The sequence below is a fragment of the Salmo trutta genome, chromosome 30 (assembly GCF_901001165.1).
Source record: "Salmo trutta chromosome 30, fSalTru1.1, whole genome shotgun sequence".
NCBI classification, from domain to species: Eukaryota; Metazoa; Chordata; class Actinopteri; order Salmoniformes; family Salmonidae; genus Salmo; species Salmo trutta.
The window spans coordinates 22192560-22217488 of NC_042986.1; the positions used below are offsets into that span (position 1 = coordinate 22192560).

The window sequence follows — 24929 nt, forward strand, 5'->3', positions numbered from 1 at the left end:
GGATCAACAGACCTCCGACCAACACGCCACTGATGAAGATGAGAGTGGAGGAAGGGTGAGCCTTCCTGGCAGTGCCATGTAGCCAGGTGAGTCACTATACAGAATGGATAGAAGTAGGATGAGAGAGGAGGGGGGAACGAACAGCAGAAAATTAGGATTTTCCCGCATCCACTGAATTCCTGTTGTCACCATGGTTACATGGCTGGAGGCCAGTTCGGAAGCCGAAACTACCACTGAGGAAGAGCTTTCAAAATTGCCACGTCACTGCCTCCCCCCCCCCCCCCCCCCCCCCACACTGCAGGGTTAATTGCAGAGGAAATTGGAGGTAATGCTACACCTTTAGTGAGTTGAACAGTATGAATAATTTCTCTGGGGTCCATAAAAGGGATTGAAGTGACTTGAGGTTCAGGACACTGTAACAAAAGCCATGACAAGATTGACTGCCATAGCACCAATAAGGGACAAACTACTTAGAACCAGTTTTAGTTTAAAATCCGGTGATAATGATATTGATCCATTACGGTGCTAATGATTGAAATCAGCGGTTAGAATAAGAAGGCTTTTGTTCCACATTACTGTGGGTCACATCACATACACAAGATACAGTGCGAAGCATGTACAAGATAAACAAATGATAACATAATGCAATCACATAAGGACAATATAGAAGGTAGAATCCTATTACACCAGCTCCGACGCTCGTTATATGTGGCAAGGCTTGCAGACTATAACGGATTACAAAGGAAATCCCAGCCGTGAGATGCTCAGTGATGCAGAACTCCCAAACGAACTAAATGCCTTTTATACTGAGTCTTGCATGAAAGCCCGTGTTGTTCCAGATGACTGTGTGATCTTGCTCTCCCTGGCTGATGTGAGTAAAGCGTTTATAAACAGGTTAACACTCGCAAGGTCTCCGGGCCAGACAGAATACCAGGGCACATTTTCAAAGCATGTGCAAACCAGCTGGCAAGTGTCTTTGCAGACATTTTTATCCTATCCCTGACCAGCTGTGTTACCAACTTCGTTCAAGCAGACCACTATAGTCACCGTGCCCAAAAACAGCAAGGTACCGTAATTTCCGGACTATTAAGCGCACCTGAATATAAGCCGCATCCACTGAATTAAAAAAATATATATTATTTTGAACATAAATAAGTCGCACATGTCTATAAGCCGCAGGTGCCTACCGGTACATTGAAACAAATGAACTTTACACAGGCTTTAACGAAACACGGCTTGTAACAAAAATAAATAGGCTTTAACGAAACACGGCTTGTAACAAAAATAAATAGGCTTTAACGAAACACGGCTTGTAACAAAAATAAATAGGCTTTTAACGAAACACGGCTTGTAACAAAAAATAAAAAATTAGCAGTAAACAGTAGCCTACCAAGAAAGTCATTGCTCCAGACCAAGCTCCCGTGCAGCAGCTCTATTTCCTTTTCCAACAGCCAGATCAATCGCCTTTAACTTGAAAGCTGCATCATATGCATTTCTCCATGTCTTTGCCATGATGAGGGTGACAAAATGACTACCGTAATCAGAATGATGTGAAGTTTGAGATCGCTCGATTTAATCTAAACAGTAAACAAAAAAGTTGTTAGACCTTAATCCGTTCGGCAATTTCATTGGTCTAATGAAAGCTTCATGCCGCCAAAAAACTGAGCACGTCACAGAATGTGTTTTTATTTTTTTTATTTTTTTTTTAAGCGGGAAAAATCCATATATTAGCCGTGTCATTGTTTAAGGCGCGAGGTTCAAAGCGTGGGAAAAAAGTAGCGGCTTATAGTCCGGAAATGACAGTAACCTGCCAAAATGACTATCAGCCCATAGCACTCACGTCTATAGCCATGAAATGCTTTAAAAGGCTGATCATGGCTCACATCATCATCCCAGACACCCTGGACCCACTCCAATTTGCATACCGCCCCAACAGCTCCACAGATGACGCAATCTCTATTGCACTCCAGACTGCCCTCACCCAACTGGACAAGAAGAATACCTATGTAAGAATGCTGTTCATGTAAATAGTGCCACATATGCACACAAACACACCGTGCTGTTTTTTATTGTCCTTGATGTCTTTTGTTTTACATTGTTGTTTTGTTGTTGTTTTCCTTTGTTCTTGTCTCTTTTTCTCCGTTTTTTCTTAATGTATTGGTCGTTGGCACATCGGGTGGGTAGTTGTTTGGTTGGGTTGGATGGGGATGGTGGCTCAGAGGGGGTGGAGATGGGGGGGTTTGGGGAGGGGGGATGGAGGTGGAGGTTTTTAGGGGCGGACTGTGGGGGGGGTCTTGGATAGTTGAGCGGCTTCAATGCAGGTGGATTGTGTTTTAAAAAAAGGTTTTCAAGAATGCTGTTCATTGACCACAGCTCAGCATTCAACACCATAGTCCCTTCCAAGCTCATCACCAAGCTCAGGACCCTGGGACTGACCATCTCCCTCTGCAACTGGATCCTGGACTTCCTGGACTCCCTTGCGGGTCGCCCCCAGGTTATGAGGGTAGGCAACAACACATCCGCCACGCTAACTATCAACACTGGGACCCGTCAGGGGTGTGTGCTTAGTCCCCTCCTGTACTCTCTGTTCACCCACGACTGCATGGCCGCGTACGACTCGAACTCCATCGTCAAGTTTGCTGACGACACGACGTGGTAGGACTGATCACCGATACAATGAGGCAGCCTATAGGGAGGAAGTCAGAGACCTGGCAGCGTGGCGCCAGGACAACAACCTCTCCCTCAACGTCAGCAAGACAAAGGAGCAGATCGTTGACTACAGGAAACAGAGGGGCAAGCATACCCCCATCCACATCGATGGGGCTGTAGTGGAGTAGGTCGAGTGCTTCAAGTTCCTCGGTGTCCACATCACTAAGGACATGGCCTTCAGATCCTCAAAATGTTCTACAGCTGCACCATTGAGAGCATCTTGACTGGCTGCATGACTGCTTGGTACGGCAACTACAAGGCACCCAATTACAGGGCGCTACAGAGGGTGGTGAGTACGGCCCAGTACATCTCTGGACCGAGCCCCTTGCCATCCAGGACCTCTATACCAGGGCCAAAAAATGAACAAAGACTCTAGCCACCCAAGCCATAGACTGTTCTTTCTTCTACCGCATGGCAAGCGGTACCAGTGCATCAAGTCTGGAACCAAAAGGACCCTGAACATTTTCTACCTCCAAACCAAAAGACTACTAAACGAGACTGCTAGAAAGCTAATTAGATGGCTACCCGGACTACCAGCATTGACCCTTTTTTGCACTAACTCTCTTGCACTGACTTTATGCACACATAATGGACTCTACCCACACTCTCACATATTGACACTAACACCCCAACACACACAAACACACTACATACGCCAACACACATAACATGCACACATGCATACTGATGCCACACACACACACACACACAGACACACACACACACACACACACACACACACACACACACACACACACACACATATTCACACTCGCCACATGCGCTGCTGCTACTGTCTATTATCTATCCTGTTGCCTAGTCACTTTAGCCCTACCTATATGTACATAGCTACCTCAATTACCTTTTACCCCTGCAGATTGACTCGGTAATGGTACTTCCTGTATATAGTCATGCTATTTATACTCATTATTGTTATTCATTGTTCACTGTGTATTTATTCCTCTATTTCCATTTTTAGAATATCATTTTTTATCTTTATCTTTAAGTCTGCATTGTTGGAAAAGGACCCGCAAGTAAGTATTTCACTGTTAGTCTACACCTGTTATTTACAAAGCATGTGACTAATAAAATGTGATTTGATTTTAACATGGTCCACACAAAACGACACAGTCGTAAGGAGGGCGCCTCTTCCCCCTCTGGAGGCTGAAAAGATTTGCCATGGGCCCTTGGATCTTCAAAAAGTTCTACAGATGCACCATCAAGAGCATTTTCATTGGCTGCATCACCGCTTGGTATGGCAAATTCACCACCCTCGACAGCAAAGCGCTACAGAGGATGGTGTGGACAGCCCAGTACATTACTGGGGCCGAGCTCAGGGCCTCTATGTCAAGCGTTGTCAGAGGAAGGCCCCAATAACTGCCCAAGACTGGAGCCACCCAAGCAATAGACTGGTCACTCTGCTACAGTCCGGCAAATGGTACCGGAGCATCGGCTCTCGGGCCAACAGGCTCTAAGACAGCTTCTACCCCCAAGCCATAAGACTGCTAAATAGTTAATTAAATGGTTACCCGGACTGCTTGCACTGACCTTACCTTACACTGACTCACAAGTCTAAATATACACACTATAATATACACTTACTCACACACACTACACTGACACTCTCACACAAAACCCACACACATTCACATACAATACCGTACATACGCACAACACACATGCATACCGACACAACACAAACACGCACACACATACCGACACAACACAAACACATATACATACGCATACCAACACAACACAAACATATGCTGCTGCCACTCTGTTCTTTATTTGACTTGTATTATTATCAATCCTGATGCCTAGTCACTTTATCCTGCCTTCATGTACATACAGTATCTCCTACTCTGCACATTGATCTGGTAGTGGTACTGCCTGTATATAGCTCCACATTGATCTGGTACTGGTACTGCCTGTATATAGCTCCACATTGATCTGGTACTGGTACTGCCTGTATATAGCTCCACATTGATCTGGTACTGGTACTCCCTGTATATAGCTCCACATTGATCTGGTACTGGTACTGCCTGTATATAGCTCCACATTGATCTGGTACTGGTACTCCCTGTATATAGCTCCACATTGATCTGGTACTGGTACTGCCTGTATATAGCTCCACATTGATCTGGTACTGGTACTGCCTGTATATAGCTCCACATTGATCTGGTACTGGTACTGCCTGTATATAGCTCCACATTGATCTGGTACTGGTACTCCCTGTATATAGCTCCACATTGATCTGGTACTGGTACTGCCTGTATATAGCTCCACATTGATCTGGTACTGCTACTCCCTGTATATAGCTCCACATTGATCTGGTACTGGTACTCCCTGTATATAGCTCCACATTGATCTGGTACTGGTACTCCCTGTATATAGCTCCACATTGATCTGGTACTGGTACTCCCTGTATATAGCTCCACATTGATCTGGTACTGGTGCTCTCTGTATATAGCTCCATTCTTGTGTATTTTATTCCTTTTGTGTTACTATTTTTATTTCTATTAGAATTTTTTAATTGCATTGTTGGTAAGGGCTTGTAAGCAAGTATGTCATAGTAAAGTCTACATCTGCTGCATGTGAAAAATAAAATTTGATTTGATTATAATCATCTCAAATAACACATTAAGAAATCAGAGAGCTGTTGTGACAGGACTGGTGTGTGTGTGTGTGTGTGTGTGTGCGTGTGCGTGTGTGTGTGTCTGTGTGAGAGAGAGAGAGAAATGAGAGCAATATCAATCCATTCCCATTAGGGCCAGTTTGGGTGAGGGTGAGTGGGCCTCCCATCTTCCCCTTGCCTCGCCTCGTGCAGTGTCCAGATGTGGAGGGTTTCAGATCTGTGAGCTGGAACAGATGGCCTACTTTGACCCTGTGGGTTTGCCTTGGATTATGTGGTGGCACAGGACCAGCCTGTGGAGTGAGTGGGGGTGGGGTTTATGGGGGTAGTGTTGTGGGAAGATTCACATCTGCCAGGACTAAATGCTGCTGGACGGTGATGGGAGATGGGGAAACATGGGGGGTTATGCTTGCAGAATATACTATAGGGGAGACCTAGTGCGGTTATTACCATAGAGATGCTATAATTAATGTGTTGTATTTAATTATGTGATTATTACACTGTTTACTCTTATCTGCATGTCTCAGTCCTTGTATAACTAATTTAACCACATTATTTGAAACAATACACCAATCCATTTTCAACATAACATCATTAAGTATCTTAGTAAGGGAACTATATCCTTTCCTGGTGAATCGACTACATATTTAGGTTTTGTGTGTGTGCATGCATGTGTGTGTGTATCTGTCTGTCTGTCTGTGTGTGTGTGTATATGTTATCTGATGAACTCTTGGGATCAGGCCAGCCAATTACACAAGGGGTTTGAAACACAGTGGGGCCTAGAACGAGAGTCATTGTAGATGATGACAGTAGAGATGGATGGATGGATGATGGGGGAATCATGGGAATCTAATGGATATGGTGTTAGTCCAGACATAAATGTTGCCCTGGGATTAGAATTGGCACTTGGTCGCACAAGATTGCATTTCTGTAAACCTACTATAGAACAGCACAAGCCGGACACTGTTTCCAGTGACAACGTTGCACAGGCCAACTTATTGCAGCATGTGGTAAGAGAATCAAATCAAACTTTTTGACTTTTTTGACTTTTTGAAACAATTTACAGTAAAATTTTAAAAAAGGTTGCAAAAAATATAAAATGTTTTACATTTTCAATCATAAAAATATGGTAAAAGACAAAATGAAAACCTAAAAGAATGAAATTATACCAGTTATAGGCTATATTCTACAAGGGTGTCTTAAAACCTCAATGGACGGCACTGAGCTATCTTTTCCTCTTCCTCTTGACTAATTAAGATACAGCTCCTGGCAAACACACCCACTCCAAATTCTACTTTGGACATCTACTTCGGCCAAAGATGAGTTTTGTCAACATAGTTTCCTCGTTATTTCAACTTAATTCATCAACATGACTGTGTTTCACTTTGGCAATTTGGTTGAATTAGTCAAATGTCATCAATTTAAACAGTTTATGGTCTATTGTAATTTATTTTCCCCATGGAATATGCCACAACTAGGCTACAATGTATCAGCCTAATGCCTGGAAATAAAAGCTCCTTAGTTTCTGACATTTTGAATGTTGGAAAGTTGTTTGGTATGCCAGGTGATTTGTAGATCAGACTGCAGCACCAATAACTGACGGACAAATTGCACCCCCTTGTGATGAAAGCTAGATAGCAGGATAACAGAATGAAACGCATCTCTTTGGGAAAGCTACAGTAATACATTTTTATCAACAGTTGAGCCATAAATGACATAATTACTATTTCTGAGGAAATTGAAATGGGCTCAAACGTTTAATTCTTGATGAATTTAGTGTCGCTCAAGCCCATAGTAAATATGAGACAATCAAAAAAATCGCAGATCAATTTCACTTCCAGGCACTAGGGGTCCTCAGTGGCTAGCGGTGCACGATGTCTCAAAACGTATTTGTTTTTATCACGTGACAGGAAAGTCCCCGTTGGAACGTTTGCCAAACAAGGAAGCAATCCAGCAATACAGCTAGCTTATGCCCGCGACTTTGCTGAAAGCTAGTGGGGGTAAAGTCCGAAACCAAATTTGAAGACGTTTATGATCACAGTTAGCTAGCTTCACGTCCTGTGGCTAACTTTACATTCAGCAAGGACTGTCTACTCGCTCTTGTCTTGCTGCTAATGCTATAAGATCCAACGAAGCTTGCCTGGCCAGTTTAGCTGGCTAGCTAGCATTCTCCTTGTCGACTAGTGTGTGTGCTGTCTGCATTCCTGTGTTGAGTTTTTGACAGCGGACTTTTCACTTCTTTTGTCTTTCGCCCTAACGGTGGGTGACTGTCCTAGGTAGCTAGCAAGGGCATTGTCCACCCAGTCACTTTTCATGCTGGGCTTTTGAATAGAACGCTACGTAAGATAACTAGCCTAGCTAGGTGGTTAGCTAACGGCGCTTATCGACTGTCATTCTTTTCTCTTGAGTTGACACATCGCATTGGACTAGCTGTATCATGGGCTCAAACACATTAACAACTAGCTAGCTAACTAGCTAGCTTAAGGTAAGTTGTCTTCTAAAATCATTGGCAGCTGGGCTGGCAACTTTAGCCATAACTAGCTAGCTAACTAGATTACGTTATCTGATTTGTCCAAGTAGTGACACAGTACCTATCGTTATCAAAACAGAAACGACCTGTGATATCTGCCTAGAATCTAGTTTGGCGTTAGGGTTATTCCACGTCAAAAAACACAAGAGGATTTCGACACACACCATCTGATTGTTCTGAAATCGTTTCTGTTAGAATTGATTGCATTCAAATTGTCAATTTTAATTTATAGGACTCATATATTAATATTCAGTAAATATAGTACCCAACATCCGATTTGGACCAAACTGTTCTCTAACAATCGGTTAGGCATGAGGAATCCAAATGAATAGTCAAACCTCACCCACGGACACCCCACATTAATCCCACCCCAACAACCAATATATAGTAACAGTTCTGTGTCTGTAGTAGTATGGAGGTGCGGCTCTGAGTATTGTTTCTTCAACCTATGTAATGAATTCCCAGTTCATTTGGTGATGTTTTCCCCTGTTTAGAAAAAATGGTAATGGAAGTTATGTTTATGTCCCATCCTACATCCTGATATTACCAGGTTCTGATCAATAGATGGTGCTGTTAATGCTATTAGGTGAAAAGTTTGAAAGAACCTCCCCTCTCAATGCTAACAGGGTAGTACAAAATGACATTGGTTTCCTAACCCTGTAAGCAGTCTATTGACATTGCATTTGGAACAGTGGCGAACAAAACTAAAGCATGAGTTGCTGTCATACAAACATTTTAGCATTTGTGGCACAAATCCAACGCAATTCAATGGTACCTATATTTGTTTTTTCACACTTAATGTTCAAATCATCCTAAAGTATCTGAAAATGGATTAAGGCAATAATGCTACTTATAGATTTGGATATGAATTTTGAAAATGGTAATATAGGTACCATTGACATGCATTGGATGAGTTACAAATTATAAAACGTTTGCATTTAAAACATTGGCCAGGTAAACAAAACCAAAGCATGGGTTGCTGTCATACCTTGTCCATAGACTGCTTAAACTTTTATGTAAACAAAAATAGCAGGAACAGCACCATCTTGTTTTTAGAACTTGGTATTATCAGGATGCAGGATATGACATAAACCTAACAACTTCAATGACACATTTCTCTGATGAAGAAACAATACTCAGAGCCACAGCTCCATACTACTCGTCAGACATAGATAACTAATACTGTATACTTGTGGTTGGGATTGGCTGGGGTGTGTGGGGTCCACGGGTGGATTTTGACAATTCATTTGGATTCTTCATGTCTTACTCAGTGTTAGAAACAGTTTGGTCCAAATTGGATGTTGGGTACTGTATTTACTGAATATTATATGAATCCTATACAAATGGCACATTTGGGTGCAATCCATTAGCTTACTTTCTCAGATAAAATCAGAAACGATTTCAGAACAATCTGAGATGGTGGGTGGCCTGGCTTGCTGAAATGACATTGAATGGCCCATTTAGCTTGGCATTTGTGTGGAGTTAACTCTAAAATTAATACCAAACTTGAGTCAATGTTTTGGAAAGTTGGTAGCATGCTAGTTGGCTAGCTAGCGTTAGAGGGCCTAGCTAGTTAGCTACTGTCAGATTTAGTATCTAGGCTAGCTGTCAGGGAAACTGCCATCGTATGACCATTGTGAAGAACACCATCAGGTGTTAAGATTGCATTGCAACATAACTTTGTTCTAAATAATGTGTGTTGCCACTTACCAGTTCACTATAGAATGAGGCCTCAAGCCATGCTGCTTTAATGTTTGGTTGTCTTTACCTTTTTTTTACTAGATTTCATGTTATTCTGGAGAGGCTACCACTCCAAGATTCCAGACCTTTTCATCCAAGATTTCCCCCCACACCTTCCCCACAAAGCCCCACTCCCTCTCCCTGACCCCTCATAATGTTGGAGGGACTTGTTGCCTGGGTACTCAACACATACCTAGGCAAATATGTCAGCAACCTAAATACAGACCAGCTCTCCATCGCCCTCCTCAAAGGTACTCTGTCTGTCTGTCTGTCTGTCTGTCTGTCTGTCTGTCTGTCTGTCTGTCTGTCTGTCTGTCTGTCTGTCTGTCTGTCTGTCTGTCTGTCTGTCTGTCTGTCTGTCTGTCTGTCTGTCCCGTCCCGTCCCTTCCCTTCCGCCTCAGGGTGTCCACCATCAGTTTCTATGATGACATCATCCTCGCTCTTACCCTCATTGAATTTGACAGCTCTTCAACATGCTATGCTACCAGAATCCCTGCAGTATACAATATAGCACAATAAATATCATAATGTATCATGCATGTACTGTAGCTGTAGCACTGTATCTGAAACCCTTGTCTTCCTAGGGGCGGTGGAGCTGGAGAACCTTCCCTTAAGGAAAGATGCCCTCCGAGAGTTTGATCTGCCCTTTGAGGTCAAAGCAGGTGAGTGATCCATCAAAAAGCCTGACTGATACAAGGTTATCAATCAAAACATTCACAAGAACTATATAAAAAGATATATAATTAAACTCAATATGCCCAATATGAGTTATTATGAGTTGAGCAAAAGATTGGCCTAATTTCTGGGCGCTCACCACACTTATCTCCAGTCCTTGCTGATCAATACTGCTTGTTTGACCTTTTGTTCACTAAAAGAACGTCAACAAACAATCAGTGTTATTTAGTCAGGTAACAAGCATGTACCCTTAATGGCAAAGGAAATAAATGGTTCAACATGCCTTTCTTTCAACCAAACCAGTGATTGGTTTAATTGTTAAGACTAGCTGGATGATAAGTGGCTGTGTAGTCAGTGCAGCACAGTGATTAGTATGACAACAATCTACAGTTCTTACACATACAATAATAAATACACAACAGCAACACAATGCATTTCACAAAAGTCCCATTTCAGGTTGAGCAATGTTCATTTAGTCACTTCGAATGAATGTTCTCAGCTTTTATGTGGTTTATCTTCATTATTTGATCTGAAGTTAGTATATTGATAAGGAGAAGTGGCACCATTTGTTATCTTCAGTAACTTCTTTACTAAGATAAATCAAGACACAATACACAGAGCACTATGAGTACTGTAGTACTTCATGCTACACCCTGCTTTCACTCTCCAGGCTTCATTGGGAAGATCACACTCCAGATCCCATTCTACCGACCCCACAGTGACCCCTGGGTCATCTCCATGTCCCAGCTCAACCTCATCATCGGCCCGGTCCGACCCCAGGAGTATGACAAGGAGTCAGAGAGGGAGGCCGAGCTCGAACGCAAGAAACAGCTGCTCAAGGCACTAGAGGACAAGTGGAAGGTGTGTGGGAACGGTGCCAAGAATCCTGGAATCAGGCTCTCCTGTATTCTTATCTGTAGACTGTGTATGTATGCAGTATACACTGAGTTTACAAAACATTATGAACACCTGCATTTTCCCTGACATAGACTGACCATGTGAATCCAGCTGAAAGCTATGATCTCTTATTGATGTCACTTGTTAAATCCACTTCAATCACTTTAGATTAAGGGGAGGAGATGGGTTAAATAATATTTTTTGAAGCTTTGAGACAATTAAGACATGGATTGTGTATGTGTGCCATTCAGAGGGTGAATGTGCAAGACAAAAGATTTAAGTGCCTTTGAACAGGGTATGGTAGTAGGTGCCAGGCGCACCGGTTTTTGTCAAGAACTGCAATGCTGCTGGGTTTTTCACGCTCAACAGTGTCCCGTGTGTATCAAGAACAGTCCAGCAGCCAACTTGACACAGCTGTGGGAAGCATTGGAGTCAACATGGGCCAGCATCCCTGTGGAATGCTTTCGATGACTTGTGGAGTCCATGCCCAGAGGAATTGAAGCTGTTCTGAGGGATATGGTGGGGGGGGTGCTCCAACGCAATATTAGGAAGGTGTTAATAATGTTTTGTAAACTCAGTTTTTGTATGTAGACAGTTGCATTACTGCACTTAAAGACTAATGCATCGTGACCTGTGTTTTATCTTATAAATGTGATTATTGATTGCATGTAATCAATATTGCCTTACTTTTGGAATCATTGTATTATGCCATTGCAGTGAAGAGTGGATTGCTACCTACTTTTGCTGTGAAATCATATGTATCCAAGAGGTCCACCAAGCCGCAGTTTACATATGATTGTGATATGTACAGTATCTTCAGCATTGTAATGATAGGGACATGTTGCTCATTAGACAACTAGTCGATGTCTTGATTGATGTACCTTTCCCTCAGAGCGAGTGTGAACAGAAAGGAGAGTCCTACTGGTACTCTGTCACTGCCTCTGTAGTCACCAGGATCGTGGAGAACATCGAGGTAAAATATCACATTCCTTTGGGACATGTCATTGCAATCCACTTGACTTGTGTTAGAATCAGAACTGACTTTTCCCTTTGGGGTCCCTCTTCAGCTAAAGATACAAGATGTCCACTTGCGATTTGAGGATGACTTGACCAACCCAGGGAAGCCATTTTGCTTTGGTGTCTGCATCAACAACGTATCTGCACAGAACTCTTCAATAGAACCGGTAAGTTACATGTACGCGTCAGACATCGCTTGCCATATCAAGTGGGTATTGGCTGCTCGATCTAACGGTGAGTGTGTTCCTCCTTCTTTACAGGCACAAAGGCTCATGCGGCAAAAGCAACTGGAGATTAAAGAATTCAGCGTCTATTGGGACACAGTGTCTAGCATGTTGGGAGATCTCCCCGCCATCGAGATTCAGGAGGCCATGACCAAGTGCATGCAGAGCCGAGAGCACCAGTATATCTTTGAGCCGGTGTGTGCCTCGGTGCTGCTGAGGAGGAATGCCTCCAAGGAGCCTCTGAGGTCTCGCAACGTGCCCCGCATTGAGGGCCAGGTTCAGCTGAAGCCTCTATCCCTACGACTGTCACAGGTGCAGTACCAGCAGATCATGGCCTTCCTCAAAGAGCTGGACCGCAGGGAAAGGGAGATGATGTTCCGCCAGTGGAGACCCAAAGTCCCTGTCATCGGAAACTGCCGGCATTGGTGGATGTTTGCCATCCAGGCCAACCTGAGTGAGATTCGAGAGCAGAGGCGGAGGGGGAACTGGGAGTTTGCCCTGCAGAGGGCACGGGACGCCCAGCTTTACACCAACCTCTACTTCCAGAGGCTTAAAGGAGCCCCCCTCACCCCCCCGGAGGAGTGTGAATTGCAGAGAGTGGAGGACGAGCAGAATCTGGAGGAGTTGCAGAGCCTTAGGGGAGTTGTCCACGACTGCTTCCGCAAACAGGAGGAAATCGCAGAGAGTGTGAGAGAACCTATCGCTGAGAGCCCACCACCCTGTTCTCCCACAGGGATCTCCATCCCCAAGAGTGGCAGCTCTGGCATGATCCAGTACCTGCAGTCTTGGTTCCCTGGCTGGGGCGGCTGGTATGGAGCGTACCCTGAGACGGGCCCTGATGAGCTCCTACCAGGCCCTGGCACCTGGGACATGCTGGGTAAGCACTAACGGGCAAATTCTAACTTTCACTTAGTCATGCATTGATGTCAATGGGAGACTGAACATTTTAAGTTGAAGTTAGGATTCAACCCTGAGAGCTTTTCTCCCGGATCGTTGAACAAAATATTGTATGTATGTTGCCATTGAGTGAGTGTAGTCAAAATAATGGGATAGCCCTTTAATACTAAAGAGACAGCAAATGCTATGTTGGAATGTAGTACAGATGCAGTCTGTGTCTTTTAAGGACCTCACACTCAGTTGAAAATGGTTTCTTTTCCCCCCTTGCCTATTCCCTATACATTTGTATCCCACTGTAAGGGACAAAAAGTCACAGTGCCATATGTCTCACAGTCGGTACCAACCTAATCAACCAGATCGTGTCCCTCTCTGTCACCTGTACAGAGGAGGACCTGTTTGACCCTCTGGAGGACTCTCAGACCCTCAACACCTTCACCAGGAGAGACCACCTGTTTGCCCGGCTAGAGTTCCAACTGGAGAAGGGAGCCGTCACCCTCTTCCACCAAGACAAGAGGGGAGCTGAGAGCGGCGTCATCGAGCTGAAGTTCTCAGGTACAGCATGGTGTCCAAAATGGCTCCCGATTTCTTATATATAGCACACTTCTTTTGGCCAGAGCCATAGGGGAATAGAGTGCCATTCGTCTGCAGATTTACTTTATAGTCGACTCCTCTCCCAAATACTGATATTTGTTTGAGAACGTAAGTTGATTGACAATGCATGCTCATATGGGTAGTAGGTGCGGTGTGATGATGATTGATGGTTTGCCCTGAGCAATGCTGTAACAGTGTCTCCTTTCCTCAGAGGTGAAGGTGGGAGTTGAGTCTCTGCCCCGCTCGGAGTCCTCTCTTCTATCTGTCAAGCTGGGGGGCTTATTCCTCAGAGACCTCACCACCCAGGGCACCATCTTCCCCTTCCTTGTTTCCCCCAAATCGGTGAGGAAGCAGCAGGCCCGTTTGAGTTGAAAATGTGAATAGATTGAACCTGTGCTATATGTACAGAATAGTAATCTGTCATTGTTATCTTCCTAAAAGGACCAGGTTGTGGTTGCCATAAACCAGCCTTTTGGCCAGCCTAGCGGTGCTGAAACGAGCAGCTCAGGTGAGTGTAAGTTTACAAGAAGATTGCAAAATGCATTAATCACTTGTTAAATTAATTAATAATGTTATTTCATGAAATGGAATATAAATGCAATAAATGTTGATTTTCTTTTGGCCAGTCCCTAGCTCAGAGTCATCGGCGTCCCCTGTGTTTGAGATGATATACGAGCGCAACCCGGTCAGGTGTAAATTTGAGCGTAGACTGGAGGTAAACACTAGCCCTCTGAACATCGTCTACAACCCTCAGGCCATTAAGAAAGTCACTGAGTTCTTCTACAAAGGAAGAGTCCACACCTCAGGTAAGATATAGATGGAGATATATATAGATATCTGTGTGTGTGTGTGTGTGTGTGTGTGTGTGTGTGTGTGTGTGTGTGTGTGTGTACATGCATACATACAGTTGAAGTCGGAAGTTTACATACACCTTAGCCAAATACATTTAAACTCAGTTTTTCACAATTCCTGACATTTAATCCTAGTAAAAATTCCCTGTTTTAGGTCCGTTACGATCCCCACTTTATTTTAAGAATGTGAAATGTAAGAATAATCGTGTAGAGAATTATTTATTTCAGCTTTTATTTCTTTCATCACACTCCCAGTGGGTCAGAAGTTTACATACACTCAATTAGTATTTGGTAGCATTGCCATTAAATTGTTTAACTTGGGTCAAATGTTTTGGGGAGCCTTCCACACCATCCCAACCGTAAAGCACAGGGGTGGTAGCATCATGTTTTGGGGGTGCTTTGCTGCAGGAGGGACTAAAAGGTTTTAAAAGATATATTCTGGTCTGTTTGTCAGGTTTTGGGTACCAGTCGGAGCTGGAGGTGAGAGTGGCGGAAGCTGCCAGGAGGCAGTACAACAAGCTCAAGATACAGACCAAGGCGGAGATCAGACAAACCCTCGACCAGCTACTAGTGGGGGAGTTCATTGTAATAACTTTTGACTTCTTTCCTTTCACACCAGTTGTCATTCTAATGTTGTAGTTGAACTGTGAAGTTGATGATATGATCATTGATCACATAATTGATGATTAATGGTTATTGTGTATTGGAAGAATAATTCCCCCCTTTTTTAAGTGTCTGTAATGGGTATATACTAATGTTGTGTGACTTTGTACTTTTGCTCTGTTTGTCATTACAGGAGAACAGTAAGCGCTGGACTATGAAATTGGATATCTGTGCCCCCCAGGTGATCTTCCCAGATGACTTCCAGTCACAGGACCCCATGTTGGTGGTGGTTGACCTGGGACGGATTCTCCTCACTAACTCACAAGGTAAAATTAGCTCACATCTTCGCACAACACATTTGACAACAACAAGCTGATTCTTTCAAAGGTAGACTCAGCACAGTCTACAGTCTGCAGTCTTGTAAAATGGTTGGTAAGCAATAAGCAGGAAGTTCTTTCTGTAATTTTTCTTCGTCTATATTGTATTAAAGATATTCTGTTTAAAATCTACGTTTTATTTTCTCTTTAAAGATGACACTAAAACAAAGTCGAAGACCACTCAGCCGGAGGGGGAGGAGTATAACAGTGATGAAGAGTACCAGACTCCGCTGGCCACACCCCCAAATTCTCCGCCCCCTGAAATGGAGACGGAGTTCAAAGACCAGAACAAGTACCCCCAGCTCGCAAGCCTTAAATCCCCCGAGGGGGTCCAGGCCTTTAGCAGAAACCTCTACGAGAAGTACTCTCTATCCTTCAAGGACCTGCAGATCATGGTGGGACGCTACAAAGACAACTGGAAGCACCTGCAGGAGAGCGAGGTGGGGCCCACCCACGTGGTTGAGAAGTTTAACGTGCTGCTGGAGCTGGAGCAGAGGCTGCGCTACACCTCAGACCCCCAGCTCCCTGGGGCTGTGCTTTCCGGGACTCTGCCAGATCTTAAGGTCCACATCAACCTGGAGAAGATGACCGCCCTCAGGAGCTGCCTGGCCCGACTGGGCAGCCCCGCTGAGGAGGACGAGGGCCAGGAGAAAGCAGAGAGCGTTAAGACGCCTGACCCTTCCAACCTGCGTCATGAGAAGATCTTCCAGAGGGAGGACAGCCAGTGGAAGCTCCAGGGCTCGGCCAAGAACCTTACCCAGAGTGTGATGACACTGGAGCAGCACACGAGGGAGGTCCTGGTGGAGTCACGCCTCCTCCTGGCTGAGTTCAACATCAACTACATGCAGCTGGGCGTGGAGAGCAACGGACGATACATCTCTGTCCTTAAGGTCTTCGGCACCAATGCCCATTTTGTGAAGCGGCCTTACGACGCAGAGGTGTCCCTCACCGTCCATGGCCTGCTGCTGGTGGACACACTACAGACCTACGGCTCCGACTTTGACCTCCTGGTGGCCTCCCACAAGCACCTGAGCTTCGATGTGCCTACGGGCAGCCTCCGAGAGAGCCAGCCCTCCTCCCCTGCCGGGCCCGAAGGGATGTCGCCCGAGCACCCTGCCCTCCACCGAGACTCCTCCTCTGGGTTACTCTTCGACAGATTCTCCCCGTTCAGCTCCTTCCTCAGAGACCAGGAGGCCCTCATCAAACTGGAGTACCAGTTTGTCAGCTCGGACTGCCCCTCCATGAACCTGGACAGCTCCCTCCAGGTGACCACCATGCAGGTCAACAACCTGGACATCATCCTCAACCCGGAGACCATGGTGGAGCTGCTCAAGTTCCTCCAGAAGTCTTTCCCCAAGGAGGAGAGCCCCTTGGCCCAGCAGCCATCGCCCCTTCCGGCGGGCCAGGGTCAGGAGGGTCAGGAGGAGACCTACCAGTCCACCTACGACCAGAACAAGGAGCTGACTGTGGAGATCCACAGGCTGAACCTGCTGCTGCTGAGGACTGTGGCCACTGGCAGCGTACTGGGCGGAGAGAAGAAAGGCTTGAAGATCGCCACGGCCAGTGTCAACGGCACCAAGGTCAACGTGTCCATGGGCAGCCGGCTGGATGTCAACGGCTCGCTGGGCTCTATCCAGCTAGTGGACTTGACCCAGGAGGGCGGCCGGAGCCAGTTTGTGGTCAGCATTGGCAACGTAGAAGACGACCCTTCGGCAGCAGGAGGCGTAGCCTTCTTCTGCGGCCCTGAAGGAGCCCCCTCAGAGGCGTTGAACTTCCGTCTTCTGGAGCGCTCCCAGGGGGAGTGCTCGTTGACACTGCAGATGGCCTCGCTGCACTACAACCACTCCGCCAAGTTCCTGAAGGAGCTGAGCCTCTCGGCCAATGAGCTGGAGGATAACTTCCGCTCCATGCTCAAGACAGCCGCCACCAAGGTGTCCACGGTGCTGGCAACCAAGACGGCCGAGTACAGCGGCATGGTCTCCCTGTTTGAGACGCCGTCGCGGCGCTCCAGGACCCAGAGCCAGAGCAACTGGAGCAACTACCCATTTGAGGATGAAGAGGATTTGAGCGCGCAGGAGGAAGAACCCACCATAGACTCGTTTATGGTCAAGCTGATCCTCAATGTCAGCATCGAGTCACCAGTTGTGTCCATTCCCCGTAAACCTGGTCACCCCGAGCTCCTGGTGGGTCACCTGGGGAGTATCACCATCCAGAACTTTGTTGCCGGGCAGGACTCGGAAGGGGAGAGACTACAGGTGCTAGTGAAGGATATTCGGCTCTACTCACTCAATACCAGTCACCTTGTGTTGAGGAAGGTAGCTAGAACTGACAGCAGTTCCTCTAACCAATCGCCTTCTCACAACGGAAATATCAATCAGGACGAGCCACAGTTTACTCGCCATGACTTCTTTGAATATCTGAGTCGGGGAAAAGGTGAGGAGAAATTATTAGAATGGGAAAGGAAGAGTTTCCCCACCATTTCCTTTCAATAGTTTAGCTATATTTAGAGTTACTGTAATACAGCAATAAAGTGTTGGGTTGTTATGATAACTCCCACTTTTCTCTCTCTCTCAGCCTTCCATATTCTGAAGGACACCACCATTCAGTTCACCCTGGAGAAAGTTCCTCCCATTGATGAGGATACCCAGTTCACCTTTCTAACCACAGACGAGCCCTATAACAGCACAGGGTTACTTCGGGTGGAGGGCAAGTTTGTCAACGCAGTGCAGGTATACTTTGCTCAATTTTGTGACTTACTGCTCATCTCAAATTTTGCGTCTATGACTGAATCAAATGACCTGAATAGAATTAAATGTTAATATATTTGATGTTGTGCTTTCTATTGCAATGAGGGTAGAGGTTTGCAAATGCATGCAAATGTTTACTGTCTATTTCGTTTTTAGATGATGTTTTGACTTTGTGCTCTCAGGTGTTCCTGGCCAAGCCTGTGTATGAGCAGGTTCTACAGACACTGGATAACCTTACCCTCACTGAGCCCCAGAGAGTAACGCCCAGCCAGCCTCCCACCCCGCCTCCCCCCACCCCCTCCTCCACCAAACCCCACCGCTTCCCAGATCCCCAGGGTGGGCTCTTTGCCCGGGACCCCCCGCTCATCGGCCTCTCCTACGCCTCCCTGTCCAACTCGCTGTCGTCCCCCAAGTCCCTGCAATCCCACAGTCCCCCAATGCAGACGCTGTCCTTCACCCAGGTGAGGGCCACCTTCAGGGTGGCAGAGCTCCAGGTGCAGCTGAGTGCTGACCTCAGCCAGGGTTCCCAGGGGCTGGTCAGCCTGCGCTTCCAGGACCTGGAGGGAGACTTCACCAAAGACCACCCCAACTGCCTGTCTGTCCAGCTCACGTTGCGCTCCCTCCTCATGGAGGACCTCCTGGAGCAGAACCCTGAGTCCAAGTACAAGCACCTAATGGTTTCCAGGGGTGCTCCCAAGCCCTCCACATTCAGCCCCAAGGAATACCTGTCCCAGTCGTGCCCATCGGCCTCCAACGCCCTCTACCCTGAGATGCCCCGCTCGCTGCCTGCCCACATGGAGGAGGCCCAGAACGTCTTCCAGCTGTACCAGAGATACCCCAGCACCCCGTCGGCCGCCAGCCGTAAGAGCGGACCCAAGAAGGACCCTGCCTGCCCCAGCACCCCACCGCCCTCCCCCACCCGCAATACCCCTTCGCCCCACCCTCCGCCCTCCGACTTTGACGAGTCTCTTGTTCACATCAACTTGCTGCTGGTGGACCCGCGCCACCCAGAGTTCCAGAGCCGATACGGTGGCGTGGGGCGGAGCATCGATGTGGACTTCAACTGTCTGGATGTGCTGATCACGCTGCAAACATGGGTGGTCATCCTGGACTTCTTCGGGATCGGCTCCACGGCCAACAACCACGCAGTCAAGGTGCCCTCGGCCTTCCCCCAGCAGCCCATGCCGGGACATCCTCTGTTCCAGCCTGGGAACCCACACAAGCTGGGGGACATGTACCCAGACCTCACCCAGGAGGAAGTTGCTGAGGTGGTCAACACTAAACTGGATCTCAAGGTACAGTACTCACAGCAGCAGCGTTGAAGACGCATCGACATGGCTTTTCGGTGATGTAGTGAGAGTTACAAGGAATCTAAATAAATATAGGTACAATGGTGAGCATGAATACATTTCCTCAATGTATTTAACACCATGTTTGCCTCATCAGGTCCATGCGCTTGCTCTTGTGCTAAACAAGAAAACCAATGAGCTTGCTAAAGCTAGCGTCTCCAAACTGTCTGCCCACTGGGAAATGATTGGTAGGTAATCAACTTAATGTTGCACTTAGATGTCAACAGTTAAATCATAGCAATTGAAAAAAGGATTGTATGAATATAATACAATATCAATCATGGTACATTCATATGAAGTATTTAAATTATGGTGTGTTGTATCACACTGTTCAAGAACAATGAGTTTGCATCTCATGCAGTGTGATGTCATATCCTTTATTTCAGATGGCGACATAGCATTGCAGGGTAGTCTTGGAAGCCTGTCTCTGAGTGACCTGACCCCACATGGTGACCTCTACAGGGAGCGCTTCACCACGCGAGGCGGAGAGGCCCTTGTCTTCAACATACACAAGTAGGCTAGATATTCTATACAGGAATCACTTCCCTACAGCTACGTTAGCTTCACAGCTAGCTCTGGTGCATAAAACAACCTGTAGGTGGTCCTCGACAAAGAAAACAAATTCTAGATCTTTATTTTCTCATTGTTTTAACACTGCGTCTCACTGACTGGTGGTGTCTCTACAGATACGGGGATCCTGACCCCTGGCTTGAGCGGGAGTGTGACATGAAGGTGTCTCTGCAGATGGCCTCGGTGCAGTATGTCCACACGCAGCGCTTCCAGGCCGAGGTGGTGGCCTTCATTCAGCACTTTACTCAGCTGCAGGATGTCCTGGGCAGGCAGAGAGCCGCAATGGAGGGCCAGGCTGTGAGTACGGCCTTCGGGTCCACTCTGCTTTTCAGTTTTAAGCTGTAGTGTTCCTCACCGCTGTGTCCGCGATCCACTATTGTTGTCGTTATATATGCTTCCTCTTGGTGATGTTATTTGAAAACATTGTCAACTTTCACTGCTACTTAGACCATACACATTTCGATGAAACATAGCTAATTGAACTGTAGCGTCTACCCTGGCGTTATGGCATTCCGTTGTACTCCCTGCCAACTAAGATGGCTGCGAGTTGCCCAGGGAGTTGTCACCTACCGTCACCCTCAGGTTGACCTTGGGTCACCTCAAGACAGTGTGGCCGTCTCTGTTGCGATCAGACTGGACACTGAGCACCATGTCTGGCCTGCTTGTTAAATCCCAACTGACATATGGCACAGGACACTGTTTTGGACCAGCACACCAGGAGGCATCCAATCTCCCAGTCCCAGTTTTGTAATTTATGTGCCTCAATTTGTAACATGTATTTTAGATTCAAATTATCTGAAGAAACAATTTATACTTTTTTTTCTTAAAGATTCAATTGTAATTAATGTAATGAATATTTGGATTGTCCTTTAGCACTTTTACACCTGGTCAGCAGAGACCAGTCTGTAGTATTCAGTCCCCTATCCATTTGATCCTAGGCAAATACCAGTCTACCTTAATGTCATTAGCAGAAGCTAAAAAAAGACAACCATCCCTGCCTCCTTCCCCACAGGTTCGTGAGCGACCTCAGCGGGCATCCCGTGTGCTGCTAGACATCGAGGCGGGTGCCCCCGTGCTGCTCATCCCCGAGAGCTCGCGCTCGCCGCGCCTCATTGTTGCCAACCTGGGCCAGCTGCGCGTCCATAACTCGTTCCTGCCGGCTGGAACCCATGGTACCTTCTCACTCAGAGACAAGGTAGAGAAACTTACCATGGCCCATACCTTTTTCCCCTCTCTGGTGAGTCCTGATGGCGTGTTACCGGTCGTCCACATCCCTCCTACTGGACTAATATGGTCGTATTTATGAAGCATTTTACATTACTAGATGTTTTCATATGACAAATGTGATGCAATGATTTATAGCATTTTATAGGACTATATGATACCTGTTTTAAATGGCAAAACCCTAAATCCATACTTTGTCATCATCATTGTTTGGCTGCAGAATAGTCGACCACAAACATTCTCCAGTAACAATGCTCATTAGCAAGGGTTGCTTTTTTGATGCCACTTTTCTTTATCCCCCATCAGACTTTGAATGAGGTATGATGTTCACTGGCGCCTACATGGTATATTCAGTATTTGTGGTACAATACGTACTTGCATTGCTGTTGTGCGCTCCAGCCTGATGTCTCTTTACTAGTGACAGTCAAATGGAAAATGCTTTATGAATACAGTCCTCTCTGAGTTTTCAATTGAGCATGAGACTGTGGCCACTAGATACTAGCAATGTATGAGGAAATAGTTTGTATATTTAACTCATACTAACTTTAGTTTTTTCTTAACTCTAAAAGTAATGACTGCTTCAGGTGGAGTTTGTGGTAGCATACAGTGTTTCATCACCATTTTGTATTTTGTTTTGTGAAGAATTTGATATTGCATGCTAATTCGTACAAGGACCCTTCCCACTACAAGGTACAAGGGCATGTTTTTGGTGTGCTGCTTGGTTTGAGGTGTGAACCGTCTGCCCTCTATCTCAGATGGTTGTTCTGTGGACTTTCAGGGTTAACAGTTTTTGTGTGTTTTCTATCCTGAACCACTTGAATCAATTCCCTGGGTGTTTTTTTTTTTTTTACATATTTGTATATTTATTCGGTGTTTTTCTGGTAATTTACTTAAATGGGCAATCAGCAGATGCTACATACATTTTTGGACTTAAAGTATAAATGTAATTCTATGTACACATTGAGTCTTGAAGAATATAACTTATGAATGCGTCATTAGCTTAGTTCAACTGTCGTACCCCATTAGAACCCAAAATATACCTTTTTTAAATAAAGTAAATTTTTGTAAATAAAGTAAATGTAAAAAAAACCCCACACTATATAGCCTCAAATCATGGCTAAAACTATAATTGTGATATCATGGATGGTCAGTCCTTGCATCCATACCTCTATGAATTTGCATTCATCCAGCCCCATCACTCAGCTTTTTATCGAAACAGGGCCAGGGAGGATGCTTTGTTATTGTTTCAACTGCTGATTGCCACTTTAAAGGATTTTTCAAATTCACTGTTTAGGCTTGGAAGAGCAATTGCAGCAGTTCCTTCCGACACTATGATAGAGGAACATTAGCTAAGTTGTCATGCTAATTAGGTTTTGTCAGATGTGAAGTAATAAGAGAACGTTAATGGCAATGGTTCTTCCAGATGTTAGTGTTCGTTCATTAAGCAGTTCATCGTTCATCACTTGGCTAATCTTTCATCTTGCTTCCTAAGGATCGCGTGAGGGATAGCCATTCACAGACTGGACCAGCAACGATTAGTGAGGAGGAGGAGGAGTCAACTGAGAAGCCCAAAACCTCCTCCACCCCCGCATCCTTTGGTTTCACCCTGGGAAGGCCCCAGGCCCAGCCTGCTGCTGGGAGGATCCCTGGCGAGGACGACCCACCCTTCATCCTGGGTGAGCCCAGTGACCATTAAGCGTTATTTAAATGTGAAGATGTCACGCTAATACTGAAGATGAATATTAGTAGTCTTCTACTTCTTCACAGTCTCAAACTCATATATTCTCTGCAAATGTGTATGAATCGTTGTACTTCTCAATCAATAAATAAATACTTGAAATGAATAGTCAGAATAAGCTTCTTGATGTTGTGTGTGTGTTCCCAGAGGATCATGTGTGTCTGCTGGACTGCATAGCCTTGGACCTTCAGGAGATGGACATCTTTGCTGCGGAGCGTCTGCCCTGCCAGCTGTGGGACAGCGCCGCAGGGAAGCAGCCCGACTCAGACCTGGTCTTCCCCTCCTACTCGGTCCGCCGCACCGCCGCATCTCTGCTCGAGGAGCGCTGCCACCTCAAACTTAAAGTGGAGCGCAACCTGGATAGGTGAGCCTAATGTGAAAGACGGTCACTAATAGACATTGTTGGGCTTGCTTCAGCAACAACACTACTGTTCTCTTGCTTACATAATTGTTACCCACTGGGCAAAACTAGTCATTTCAACCATATTTGTCTGCTGGGTAATGGATCTCTAAATGAGTTAAACTGACTGTCTTTGTTGTATGTGTTTGTATGTTGCTGGTAACTATTGATTAATAATAGTTGTTCCTGTGTGCTGATGACTTTTCCAAGTGGGACAAAAAAAGATAGTATTGTTTGGTTGATTTGACTGGTTGATTTGACTGAATTATTGATTGATTGACTAGTGCGCTGAGCCATACGGTACCAGACATGTCCATCCACGGCAGCCTGTCCTCGGTACACTGCTCCCTGGACCTGGAGCGCTACCAGCTGATCCGAGGCCTGCTGGACAACAACCTAGGAGAGCCTGTTGAGGAGTTCCTCCGCCCGTACAACCTGCAGGACCCCAGCAACTATGTGAGTGTGTACACACACACACACACACACACACATACTCTCTGCACTGTGGCTGACTGCCAATTCTAGACTTTTAATTGACTAACAATGTTCTTCTGAGAGGGATTCTTCTGAGTGACTCTGTGTGTCCCCAGACGGTGTTGAGTGGTGATGTGTACACCAGCCTGTCCGTCCTGGTGGACATGATGAACGTCAGCCTGGAGTTGCTGGACAGCCCCAACGCCACGGGACAGAAACCATGCTCACTAGCCAGGTTGGTATTAACGCTTCGTTTTGAGCACGAGGAGATATCAAATGTTTTCTGTGTTTTTACTTTTGCCAATTGGTTTGGGTCAATTTCAATTCAGGAAGTAAACGGACAATCCAAATCCGGTGTTCCGCACTGAAGCGCTCCTCTCCTTATCTGCAGGTTTGATTTCATGAAGTCTAAGCTGTTGTTTGAGAGTTTCTCTAACGGCTCCAAGTCGGTGAATCTGGTGTCTCACTCCCTCTTGGCATATGACACCCGTTACACCGGGCCTGGCATGGACGTAGGCAGCAGTGCCAGGGGCAAGCACAATGTCTTCGACTGCATCCTGCAACCCTCCAAGACGGGCACCAACCGGGCCACACTCCAGCTGGAGCTGCATTACAGGTACATGTCTGCGGATAACATTTCGAAGTGGTAACATGTATGCAGAAAATAACGGGTCCAAGCAC

At 45.9% G+C, this 24929-nt stretch overlaps 1 protein-coding gene across 4 annotated transcripts in view; it reads left to right on the top strand.

The window, feature by feature from the left end:
- Positions 1–7276: 7276 nt before the first annotated feature.
- Positions 7277–24929, top strand: part of vps13d (vacuolar protein sorting 13 homolog D) — a 62230-nt gene continuing 44577 nt past the window's right edge. For 3 of the 4 annotated variants that reach the window (XM_029723388.1, XM_029723390.1, XM_029723391.1), the window contains exons 1-25: positions 7277–7829; positions 9657–9865; positions 10199–10276; positions 10960–11150; positions 12079–12159; positions 12254–12370; positions 12464–13304; positions 13709–13876; positions 14127–14257; positions 14357–14429; positions 14542–14721; positions 15221–15351; positions 15563–15695; positions 15900–18179; positions 18321–18475; positions 18676–19788; positions 19940–20030; positions 20229–20355; positions 20529–20709; positions 21425–21607; positions 23129–23312; positions 23522–23738; positions 24059–24230; positions 24365–24483; positions 24640–24864. In XM_029723388.1, coding sequence (XP_029579248.1) covers positions 9769–9865; positions 10199–10276; positions 10960–11150; positions 12079–12159; positions 12254–12370; positions 12464–13304; positions 13709–13876; positions 14127–14257; positions 14357–14429; positions 14542–14721; positions 15221–15351; positions 15563–15695; positions 15900–18179; positions 18321–18475; positions 18676–19788; positions 19940–20030; positions 20229–20355; positions 20529–20709; positions 21425–21607; positions 23129–23312; positions 23522–23738; positions 24059–24230; positions 24365–24483; positions 24640–24864 — 7268 coding nt within the window. In that variant the 5' untranslated portion in view covers positions 7277–7829; positions 9657–9768. The remainder of the gene's footprint in view (positions 7830–9656; positions 9866–10198; positions 10277–10959; positions 11151–12078; positions 12160–12253; positions 12371–12463; positions 13305–13708; positions 13877–14126; positions 14258–14356; positions 14430–14541; positions 14722–15220; positions 15352–15562; positions 15696–15899; positions 18180–18320; positions 18476–18675; positions 19789–19939; positions 20031–20228; positions 20356–20528; positions 20710–21424; positions 21608–23128; positions 23313–23521; positions 23739–24058; positions 24231–24364; positions 24484–24639; positions 24865–24929) is intronic. The other variant, XM_029723389.1, reaches the window with a different exon arrangement.